The sequence below is a fragment of the Prunus mume genome, linkage group LG2, assembly GCF_029339155.1.
Source record: "Prunus mume cultivar Tortuosa linkage group LG2, ASM2933915v1, whole genome shotgun sequence".
Taxonomy (NCBI): Eukaryota; Viridiplantae; Streptophyta; class Magnoliopsida; order Rosales; family Rosaceae; genus Prunus; species Prunus mume.
Genome location: NC_142699.1, coordinates 44763360 through 44775773, shown reverse-complemented (window position 1 = coordinate 44775773; position 12414 = coordinate 44763360). Strand labels below are relative to the sequence as shown.

The 12414-nt window shown below is 39.2% G+C and overlaps 1 protein-coding gene and 1 non-coding gene across 2 annotated transcripts; one reads left to right on the top strand and one right to left on the bottom strand.

Annotated features, from left to right (window-relative positions):
- Positions 1-1091: 1091 nt before the first annotated feature.
- On the bottom strand, positions 1092-4383 carry LOC103322307 (uncharacterized). Its single transcript, XM_089044646.1, is given in 6 exon segments — positions 1092-1526; positions 1528-1685; positions 1688-2193; positions 2783-3401; positions 3488-3952; positions 4257-4383. Coding segments are annotated over 6 exon segments (2310 nt in total).
- A 601-nt stretch (positions 4384-4984) lies between these two features.
- Positions 4985-5091, top strand: LOC148920502 (small nucleolar RNA R71). The gene has a single exon (XR_016124815.1). It is a non-coding gene; the product is annotated as a small nucleolar RNA R71 (small nucleolar RNA).
- Positions 5092-12414: the final 7323 nt, after the last annotated feature.

The following is a 12414-nucleotide window of genomic DNA, read 5'->3' as shown; positions in this document are numbered from 1 at the left end:
AGGATATGGGGGAAAAAATGTGAGAAAAGAAAATGGCTAAAAATGATTGGCTTCAAAATGGGGTAACGGCACACACATAAAGGTAAGAAATTAGGCCTTTTGGTGGTTAAGACATGCATAGCCTAACATCGTCTCAATGAGTTCATTCACGAGTGTTACCAAAGACATGGTATCTGCGAAAGAAAACAATTCTTAGCGTTCAATCAAACAAAAATAATGAGATCATTTGAAATGAAATTGAAGTAAAAAGATAGGAGTACAAACACTTTAAACCCTCTCAAAGAAGTAAATAGGCTCAAAATCACTCACTAGGGTAGTCTCCACAATTCTTCTTCCAGAATTTGAGCATAATACTTTAACCACCATGATTCCAAGAGTAATAGCATTGAAAAAAAATAATGGTACGAACTTTTTCATGACAACACAGTAGTCCTCATTGTAAACCATAGCCCTCATATACATTCACATTAGTAAGCAAAAGCAAACTTTGACCAGAACTAAAAACAAACGAAAATCCCACACCCCCAAACCTAAACTAAGTATTGTCCTCGATGCTTTAAAAAAAATGAATGGAATGGATGCAATGCAGATTGGCACAGTGTGTATGGAATGAAATAAAATAAAAACTAAAAACTAACACAAATAAAAGGAAAGAACACAAACCCAGCTAGGTTGCCTCCTAGCAAGCGCTTTATTTAATGTCTAGGCAAGACATGGTAGTGTGTCTAAGTTGTCATAAACTCGAGAGAATCCATAACTACATAAACCTGCTCCTCTGAAACATTCTCCAAATAAGGCTTCAAACGCTGTCCATTGACCTTAAAACGGGTCCCATTCTTGAATGTTTTCTATCTCCATAGCTCCATGGGGAAATACTTGAAGCACTTTGAATGGTCCAACCCATCTAGACTTCAATTTACCTGGAAAAAGTCGCAAACGTGAGTTATACAAAAGTACTTTCATACCTGGTTGAAACTCCTTCCTAAGAATTGCTTTGTCATGGTAGAGCTTGGTTCGTTCTTTGTAGATCCTTGCATTCTCATATGATTCATGTCTGAGCTCTTCCAACTCATTGAGTTGGAGATTCCTCACTATACCATGAGATCAAAATTGAACTTCTTTATGGCCCAATATGCACGGTGCTCGAGCTCCATTGGCAAATGACATGCCTTTCCAAACACCAATCGATAAGGGCTTATTCCAATTGGGGTCTTGTACGCTATTCGATACGCCCAAAGTGCATCATTCAACCTTAGTGACCAATCCTTCCTTATAGGGTTGACGGTTTTCATCAAGATGTTCTTTATTTCTCTATTGCTGATTTCCACTTGTCCAGAGGTTTGAGGATGGTATGGAGTTGCCACTTTATGTGTGATGTTGTACCTCTTCATCAATGCCTCGAAAGGTTTGTTGCAGAAGTGACTGCCACCATCGCTAATGATAGCTCTTGGAGTTCCAAACCTAGTGAAAATCATATCTTTGAGAAAATTCAAAACAACTTTGTGATCATTAGTTCTTGTAGCTGTTGGCCTCAACCCATTTTGATACATAATCTACTGCCACTAGTATGTATATGTATCCAAAAGAAGATGGGAATGGTCCCATGAAGTCAATTCCCCACACATCAAACAGCTCTACCACTAAAATGTTGTTTAATGGCATTTCATTCCTGCAACTGATGCTCCCGTTTTCTGACACCTATCACACTTAGAGCAAAAATCAAAAGCATCTTTAAACAATGTAGGCCAAAAGAAACCAGATTGTAAAACCTTTAAAGCTGTCTTTTTGGCACTGAAATGACCTCCGCATGCCAATGCATGACTGAATGTTAGTATGCTTTGCTGCTCACTCTCCGGAACACATCTTCGAATAATTTGGTTAGGGCAATACTTGAACAAATAGGGCTCATCCCACATGTAGTGTTTCACAATTGAAAAGAACTTCTTTCTCTCCTGAAAAGTCAAATCATCTCTAATTACACTAGAAGCAAGATAATTGACAAAATTAGCATACCATGGCTCTTTATCTTGAATGACAAAGAGTTGTTCATCCGGAAATGATTTGTTGAGAGGCAAAATTTGTCCATCTCCATGGTCTTCATCAACAAGGCGCGACAAATGATCAGCAACAACATTTTCACTCCCTTTCTTGTCTCGAATTTCTAGGTCAAACTCTTGTAATAAGAGTATCCATCTGATCAAACGTGGTTTAGCATCTTTCTTGGTCAACAAAAACCTCAATAAATCTCTCAATCATATCTGAAAAGATTGCCAGCATACATCTTTGGAATGTTGCTGGGGCATTGCAAAGGCCAAACGGCATCCTCCTATATGCAAAAATGCCAAAAGGACATGTAAATGTAGTATTCTCTTGATCTTCCGGAGCAATCGCAATTTGATTATAACCTGAATATCCATCAAGAAAACAATAATATGCGTGACCAGCTAATCGCTCAAGCTTTTGATCAATAAAAGGCATAGGAAAAAAATCTTTTCTAGTGTCCGAATTCAACTTCCTATAATCGGTGCAAACACGCCAACTAGCTGCAGGTCTTGTTTGAACAAGCTCTTTATGTTCATTTTTTACCACTGTGATTCCAATCCTCTTAGGCACTATGTGAACAGCACTGACCCATTTGCTATCAGAAATCGGGTATATGATTCCCACATCTAGCAACTTTTACACTTCAGCTCTCACTACTTCCTTCATGTGTGGATTGAGCCTTCTTTGTGATTCACGAGTTGGTTTCACTCCCTCCTCCAATAAAATTCAATGCATGCACATGGTAGGGCTTATTCCCTTGATATCTGCAATAGACCAACCAATGGCTGATTTGAACTCTTTTAGCACCATAATTAGTTTATCTTCTTCCAAAAGGGTGAGGTCAAATACTATGATAGCTGGGAGAGTTTCAAACTCAACTAGGTAAGCATATTTTAGATGTGATGGAAGTGGTTTAAGCTCAAGTTTTGGAGGTTTAGCAACAGAAGGGATCAGATGTGTGGCAGATGGTCCTAATGGCTCTATAAGAGGTGAAAAAGTGGAGGGATATGGTTTTAATGCTACCAAGGCAGCCACCATCTCCATGAGCACTTCTTTATCAAAGTTATTTTGAGATTGACTCAAAACATATTGTAATGGATCATTGGATTGTGCTAGCAAAAACTTAGAGAAAACCAGTGAATCAAGCACATCAATCGAACAACAATCAAGTGAAGTAGAAGGGTGAGAAAGAGATTCAAACACTTTGAATTGTATAGTTTTTCCTAGCACAGTCATGGTGAGGAGACCATTTTGCACATCTATGATAGTCTTTGTCGTGGCCATAAAGGGTCTCCCAAGCAAAATAGGTAACTCATGATCATGTATAGGAGCCTCTTCCATGTCCAACACTACAAAATCTGCAGGCAAAATTAGTTTGTCAACTTGAACTAAGATATCTTCCACTATACCTCTTAAATAGTTGTTGCCTTCAAACCCCCCAAACCTAATTGAAGGTACACTGAATAGGGCATTAAGTTGATGCTAGCCCCCAAGTTAAGCATAGCCTTTTCAACTAGGTTGTCTCCAATGGTGATATTGATAGAAAAACTGCCCGAATCCTTGAGTTTTAGTGAGAGCTTTCTTTGAAGCACAGCACTCACATTTTCAGACACCATCACCTTCTCATTAGGTCTATACTTCATTTTATAAGTGTTCAGCCCCTTGAAAAATTTCCCATACACTGGCATATTCCTAATGACATCAAGCAAAGGTAAATTAACATTCACTTTACTTAAAATATCAAAAATTTCTTTAAATGACTTATCCTGCTTGCTTTTGGCAAGTCTTCCCGGAAATGACATTGGCGGAGTGTAAGGTTTTTCAGCCTTGTGAAAATTTGGAGCTTCATACGAAAAAGTGGCATTGCTTGGATCTTCATTCGGTTTCTCAATCTCTTCTTGAGTGGGGCCTGCATTCACATGATCAGATTCATTAGTAACTTCATTGCCAACTCCATCATTAATAAGAGAGTTTCACTAAAACACCCAAAATGGGGGCTTAAATTATAAAAAAACCCAAGCACTATTTAAACATATAAACACACGCAAAACCCATCATTACACACACTCAAAATCCATTTATAAACACACCCAAAAAGTTGACTTTAAGGTTGATTTTGGGTGTGTTTCTATGTTTAAATAGTGCTTGGGTTTTTCTATAAATACATGTCTAGGATTGGGTTTATTTATAAATTTGTATATTAATAACCTTACCACTTCTAAGTGTTATGACCGCTTTGGCCTGTTCTTGGTTCCTTTGAAGTATCACCGGTTGGCTTGGAAATTTCTCTGGTTCTCTTTGACTCAAAGCATCAACAATCTGACCTAATTGTGTCTCCATTTTGGTTAGAGCAACTGAATGTTGTTGGAGAGTACTATTGGTAGTTTGCTAGAATTGAACGGTGTTCTGAGCCAGCATTTTGACAGTATCTTCAAGCGTAGTGGCAGGCTTTGGTTGTAAATTTTGAAATTGATTGTTATTCTTCCATGAGAGATTGAGATGATCTCTCCAACCAGGGTTATATGTATTAGAGAACGGGTCATTCCTTGGCCTCTGATTGTAAGAATTCATGAGATTCACTTGCTCTTGAGCGAATTCGGGATAAGCCTTACTAGCTGAGCATTGATAAGTAGGATGACCTGGTATGTTGCAAATGGCACACACCTTAGCTATCTTAGGCGCCATATTGAGCATAGAATCGAGCTTCTTTTCCAAACTAGCCACCTGCAAGGCAAGATCATTATTAGAACTTATTTCATACATTCCAACTCATTTACCTCTTGTATCTTTGTGTTGAGCATTAGATCCCAACATCTCATAGATGTTATATGACTCTTGAGCATTCTTCTTCTTCAAAGCTCCACCTGCTGCATTATCCACAGTTGATTGACATGTTTGGGTTAGTCCATCATAAAAAATTTGCATTTGTAAGTAAAGAGGTAACCCATGATGTGGACATTGCAGCAACAGGCCTTTGAAACTCTCCCAACATTCATTGAAAGGTTCTCCATCATCTTGTTTAAAGTTGAAGTTTTGCCCTCTCAAAGTAGCTGTCTTTTGAGTAGAGAAAAATTGCTCCAAAAATTTCTTAGCTACGGCATCCCAAGTGGTGAGCGAACCAGATGCTAAAGTCATTAGCTAATTCTTTGCTCTATCTTCAATGTATAAGGAAAAACCCTCATCCTCAGATTTGCTTCACTTACTCCCTGCAAAGGTAAACCACTCACAACATTGTAGAATTCCTTAATATGGGATAATGGATCTTCATTAGGTTAAACATAAAAAGAAGGAAGCATGTGAAAATGAGAAGAATTGAGTTCATAATTTCTAGCTTCAGTAGGCAGCAAGATGCATGAAGGTGAATTTGGTATAACCAGTTGAGCATAATCTTCCAAAGCTCGGTTGTCATCGTTATTGCCAGCCATCTTTTCTTCTCCATCAGAGGTAGAGTTATTGAAAGAATCTACACTCGCTGGGCTAGAAGAACTATTGTCCTCTTCTACACGACTAGTCTGGGCACTAGTTGATACAGAATTCTCAAAAGTGTTGCTCTTTAACCGTTGAAGTCTTTGGCCTATTTCAGCAAGTGTACCGACATAAACTACCTGAGAAACAAAAATAAAACGAAATTAGGGTTTGAGAACTTAGAGGACTGAAATCAGTCCCCGGCAACGGTGCCAAAATTTTGTTATGTTCCTTCCGAGTGCCAATATATGGTTAGTATAAGGGTACAAGTAAGGGTGTCGAACCACAGGGACCGATTGGACCTCTATAAATTACTAGTTTTGACAAAACCCTAACTAAAAATGAGAGTGACAAATTGAGAGTAGTTTGTGTTGTAAATGAAAAATAACTTAAAATGCAAGAAGAATGTAGCAGTGAATAAGATGTTGATGTAGGAAGAATAGGGATGAGACCAGGGATTTCGAATTCACCAATGCAAAACCGATTCCATGTTTACAAAGTTAAACCGTATTCAACTACCAACCTGTTTCCAGAGTTCGTTTTACATATATTTGATCAGCCATATGATGTGTGGTTTTGATCAAATTCTCCTAATCTGCAACCTAATTGGGATGTTCAACTTTGGTTCCAAGTTAAGAGTCATTAGCATGCAAGAAAACACACGGCAGGATGTTTGCAAAGCATTCTCTTCATTCATTCACATGTCTATCAAGATTAAACATGATGTTTACTATAACCTTGTCCAGATAATCTGTAGGCAACCCTAATGGTGATCAAACATTACAATTGACAAACAAATGTAACAATAGCTTCAGTGAATGAAACAAGAAGTAGATTGATGAACTGAATACTTTAACTTAGAAACATGGATCAATGTTGCAAGGCTATATCGAAATCCTTAGGTATGAATTTAGTTACACATCATGTTCACAGAGAATAAAACGAAAATAAACAACATGAGTGAAAATAAATTCATGAGAGGAAACCCTTGAACCAATTATGATGTTGAACTTCTTCAAGAACAGCCTCCTGCGATAAGTCCTGATGGTGGAAAGATATAGACGGCTAGAGTTTTAGTGTGTATGAAAGGAGAGAATAACCAAAAAGAGAGTAGTCCCCTAGGGTTGTGAAATTCGTCCAAAATAAATAGGGTCTGTAAAAGTGTCTAAAAGGCAAGTTTTTATGGGGTAAAAGAGGCTGCAAGATATTCCAAAGATATCCTAACAAATCAGCCTTTATTTTGCACGTTTTTCCCTTATTTGGCATCTCCAAATCAGGCTAGAAATTCCCATTGCTTTCCCATTCTGCTCTTATCTTCAAACAAGCCAGGTTCGCCTTGGATTCTTTACTTGGACTTCAAAACAGGTAACGAAACTTGTTTCCACGTTTAAACAAGGGTCAGCTCAAAAATGGCATGTTTTCATTTATTTTGCCTTCAACTTGATCCTAAAGTAGATGCAACTGCATACTAACACAAAATAGGGTAAAACACACAAGTTTAACTCAAAAAAATCACAAATAGACTATAAATGGATGGTATAAATGTATAAATATATGAGTTATCGGGGTGGAAGCCAAGCCTGTTAAATCCACTACATCCCAAGAGATCATCACCTTCATAGAAGAGCAGATTATACAAAGGTTTGGCATTCCAGAATCAATCACAACTGACCGAGGATCTTCTTTCATATCCGAAGAAATGCTGGATATGGCAGAGGCATTCAAATTTAAGCTACTCCAATCCACCCCTTACTATGCTCATGCTAATGGACAGGCAGAATCCAGTAACAAGGTAATCATCAACATTATCAGGAAAATTCTTGAGAAAAATCCAAAGCAATGGCATGAGAAGTTGTTAGAAACTCTATGGGCATATTGATAAGTTCATAATTTCATACATTCGCATGCCATCTTTACTTAGTGATTTTGTTTAGCTTCTCTTTATTTTGTGTCTCACCTATGTTTATGTGTTTTGTAGGTTAAGACAGCAAGGGGATAACATTTGATATAATTCATGCATGTTAAGGGCTGAGTGACACAAGAGGAATATGAGCTTAAAGACGAAACCAATTTGAGCCACACTCCTTGTCAGTCCAGTTTCGTAGGTCATCTTGCAGGCCTCATTTCAGCAACTTTCACAGGTCGGATGAGGGGACATCCTTGATAGAAGTTGTTCCAATGGGTGTCTATTATAATATATCCCAATTTCAGACCAATTGGATAAAGCTGGAGCCCTCAGCACATCAAAGACTGAACTAAGTTCACAGAAATGTCATGTTGGCTGCCATCACATTTAATGTGTCTACATCCCTAGAGCCATGTGCTAAGTATAGGCAGCCACACATGGGAGTCAAATCAGCTCAGGAACTCAGATGGATGAACAAAAGTCAAGTTTTCCATAAAGAAATCGTACCAAAGCATGTACTTGTCAGCTGGAGCAGTTGGGAGCAGCTAAGAGAGGTGTGCTTCACCAGCCAAAGGGGAGGACGAAATTGCACTCTATATATAGAGAGGTGCACACTCATTCAAGAGGGATATAGAGAGAGTCAGATACACATTTTCACTTCATCCATTACTCTCATACACACATTCAGATTCACCACAAAGAGAGAAGAGAGCTTGGAGCTATCCTGGGAACTACATTGCTGCCAGCTACTTCTTCTCTTCTCTTTATTCTATCTATGTATTTCTTATTTTCTTTATTCATAGTTACATCTAACTAATCCATTTAGTTAGGGCTTAGGATGAAGCCCTAGTCATGAATATTCAATGTTATGGATGATTTTATAGTTAATTGATTTCCTTGCTTTCATTATCAAGTTGTTAATCTCCAGTTTATTACGTGCTTGATGTATGTTTTCTTGGAGTAGCTAACTAGGATTTTATGCATCTAGCACAGGTTGGGAAGGGGTTTAGATTCACCAATTCTACTCTCCTTTCACAAGCAACACATGAATGGCCTAAGAATCATTCAAGGGGTTAATAACCATAGGTTGACTAGGATAGATACCATGTTCTAGGACTTGTGTGATTATTATATTCTCATAGAGCTTAATGACTCTTGTATGCTTTATTCTAAGTAGATACCATGCTTAGGTTGCATATTAGAGATCACGTATTGTGTAGATACCATGCGCAATTATATGCCTTAGGAGAATCATGCATCCTGCACCTAGATACCATAGGCTTGTATGCGATAATCTATTGTTGATGAAGCTTGAATCAATTTCTATGCATTCATAACTTGGATAGGAGAACTAGTGGTGAATTCCAAGGCTCTAACACCTCTCAATTATTGTTTCACAATCTGTCCAGTGTTTACTTTTAAGCACTTTCATTTCACTTTCTTCTTTCATTTCAACAACAAAACCCTCCATTTCGAGTGTGTGTGTGGTGCTAGGATTCTGTCCTAGACCTTGAGTAATTAGCAAGAGGCATTGTTGAATTCGACTTTGCCTTTAGCTAGTTAGTCAGTTTCTTTGTTCTATGTTTTTCTAGCATTCTAAGTAATTTAACTTAGAACCAAGTTACCATTATCCGTGGGATCGACCTCCTATTTACATAAGTTATACTATAAACAGTGCACTTTAGTTGTTAAGAATTGGCTCAACAAGTTTTTTAGAACATCAAAAAGAGAGGCAACTGGCATGACCCCTTATGCTCTCACATATGGCCATGACGCAATTCTGCCTATGGAAATAGTAGTCTAGTCTCTCAGAATAGCTCATCAACACAATCTGGTTGGGGAATACTCTTCCCAAGCCATGCTGCTAGAACTGGAAGGATTGGATGCAAGTAGGATTGATACCCTCAACAAACTCTTAGCAGGAAAGCATGCTGTATCAAGAGCCTACAACAAAAGAGTTAAAAACAAGAGTTTTGAAGAGGGAGAAATAGTCTGGAAAGCAGTTCTGCCCCTTGGAACACATATAACTGGTTATGGAAAGTGGTCACCTAGATGGGAAGGTCCTTTCATAATTAATCAGATCCTTGGAATTGGGCCATACAGATTACAGGATCAAGATGGAGAAGTTCATGCTACACCAATTAATGGCAAGTGGTTGAAGAAATTTTATCCAACTATGTGGGATTCACAGGCTGTGCAAACAGATCCTGGAATAGAGAGGCAACAAATTGAAAGTGTTACCTAAATTTCTGCTCAAAGTCTGTTTTTATTTTGTAAATTATTAATCTTTACTATTTCTGCTTTCTTTTATGTTGACAAAGGAAATTGCAAAAACAAAAGTTCCACAAAAATAAATTTTTATTAAATATAGTCATTTCCCATGACTAAAGTTTTATTACATTTTAATCTAAAATATTAAAGTCCTAATTTTCCAAGAGTCTTTTGCAATCCGGCCGTCTTGGTAGAAATTTCTTGCTGAAGAAGCATCCCTTGATGAAGAGAGGCCTCTGCAATCTCCAAAGCCGCTTGGAAGCTGCAACCATGTTCTGCACAAGAAAAGTAGCCTTGGTCTTGGTGCCTGCACCAGCTCCCAACTTGTTCTCGCTTATCCCTCAAGCTAGCTAGCTGCTCGAAGTTCCTCAATGTGTTTCTCCAATTTATCAGCAACGGTCTTTGATTCTTTATAATCAGCAACCATCATGTCCAATTTTGCCTTCGGCTTCGATAGTCAGCCAGGTTAGCTTCATGGGTAGCTTTGCAGAATTCAGAAGCACTGAATGAGGGTTTGAGATCTTCATAGCGATTGTGGAGATTGAGCACGTCTCTTGCCAAGCCAAGGGGTAAGGAACCTCAATTAGAAAGATAAAGGAAGATAGAACTGCAGAACCAGACAAAACAAAAAGGAAACTACCTCAGTGCTGGAATAGCAGCAGAGTGTTCTGCCTCCACATCATCGAAAAGAGCCAATTCTGAATTGGTAGGTTATACTCTTTGGGCCTCTTGTTGTTTCTTTGCCAACTCAATGCTCTCTACTATTATTTCAGCAGGAATCTCTTCCTACAGAAAGACAGAATGAACTCAAATAAAAAGGAATGCAAAACAAAAGTCAGGATGGTGTCAAAAAAAAGGATCTCTTGCTACAGTCTCACCTCTTCTTCTCTATCTTTTGTCTTTTCTTTCTCTCCTTTTGAAACCTCCTTCTCTTGTTCCACGGCCTTAAAAGCCTCTCGCAGCTCTTCATCGGTTCCTATGGTCTCGGTAGGAACTGCAGCTCTTCTTTCTCTTGGCTCACTAATGACCTTCTTTCTCACCTTCTTCACCTTGGAAGGGGAGGAGCTTCGGTGCACAAAGGAAATAAGTCAGAATTAAGTGCAAAACTAATCAAAAATCGTGAAATTGATAAGTCACAAATTTTACCTAGGAGATCGATCGACAAAGACTGCCTTGAGCCCGAGTGACTTCTTTTCTTTATTTTTCTGGCGCGTAAGGAGCGCCTCGGCACTAGTTTCTCCCAGTCTCATAATCATCTTGTTCATTACCAAAAGGAAGCTCGGATCCCGAGCATGATAATAGATGTAACTGCACAAAAGAAGAAAGGGTTAGCAGACAGCCCAGTAAAACAGGCTTAATAGTATAATTCGAAGGCTCACCAACTACTTCCCCAGTCTGGACGCTTTGTCTCCCAAGATTGCTTGTCATGGAGGGGTCTGAGATAAACAAGTAGAATAGAATCAAGACACATTTCAGAGTGTAGAAATCCAAAAAATAAGGAGCAGAATTGACAATTTTATCTTCAATCACTTGAGCATTGATGCTTTTGACCAGATTGCACTATGAATTTCCTGGCTTCTACTTCGCCAGGGATAGTCCCAACATCCCGTTTTCAAACAAAGTCTTCACAGTAATCGGCATCCGCACACCAAGAAATGAGCTTCCCACTGTGCATCAAACTCGCCAGAATCTGCAAGAATTAGGCTCAGAAGATGGATAGAGGTGTTCACACTGTTGTTGATCTTGTTTATGAACACTGCAGTCCTTGTGCACATCCAGTCATCCAATCCTCCACAGTAGCACAGTTGCAGCTTCGTAAGACTTGAGAGGATAAATGGGACAGCCAAGTTGCACGGCATGGTTGGGGTGATAGACCTCTGCTCCCAAATGGTAATTAGGAGGCTTGCCCTCACCGAAAGGCATATCCCGGGTAGCCACACTCGTAAACTTTTTCTGAAATCAGTTCTTGCTTCTTCTTCTTCTAGCTCTGCTCAAAGAGTCTGTGGTCCAGTTGGAACCAAGGGTATGTTCTTCTAAGCACCACTTGCCACTGAACAGAGACCTCTTGGTGCAAGGCCTAAAGAACATGACATACTCTTCAATTGAGCACTTAAGCACTTCGCGACATCAAAAAGCCGCCATAACCGGTCTTCAAGCATAATGATGTCTAAAAATCTCGCCTGGAAAATAGACTGCAGCCATCTGGATCATCCGTAGTCGCTAGGTGCGTAGATATTCATGGACTCTCCAAAGTGGCGCTGTGAAGGTTCTTGTACAGGTTAGCGAATTGTGGGGCCAAGTCCCACGTCAGCATGATTATGCAAGGCCTCTGCCAGTGCAGTATTCCAGTAGAATCTGCCAAGAGCGGTTAGGAAAGACAAACCTATTTAACCAATACAGCAGGAATAACATGTGTTGCTTGATCCTTATCCTTCTCGTCTGAACTTCTTCAAGAAATTAGAGAAGGAACAATTCTGTTAATCATGGCAGTAGAGATGGTGGAGGAGTTGGCCAACCTCTCTCGATTTTCCCTCGATTTTTCCCTCCCATGGGGCCTGAACCCAAATATTTGAGCCAGATCCAGCAGAGTTGGAGTCATGGGGCCGAGATGGAAGTCGAATGTGTTGCTTTGGCGAAATTCCAAAAATAGCAGATTCTCGTCTCTGCATCAATTCTTAGGCGAAGGATGGCGTCATAAACCCCAGCCTTTTTCTAATAAGCTCCATGCC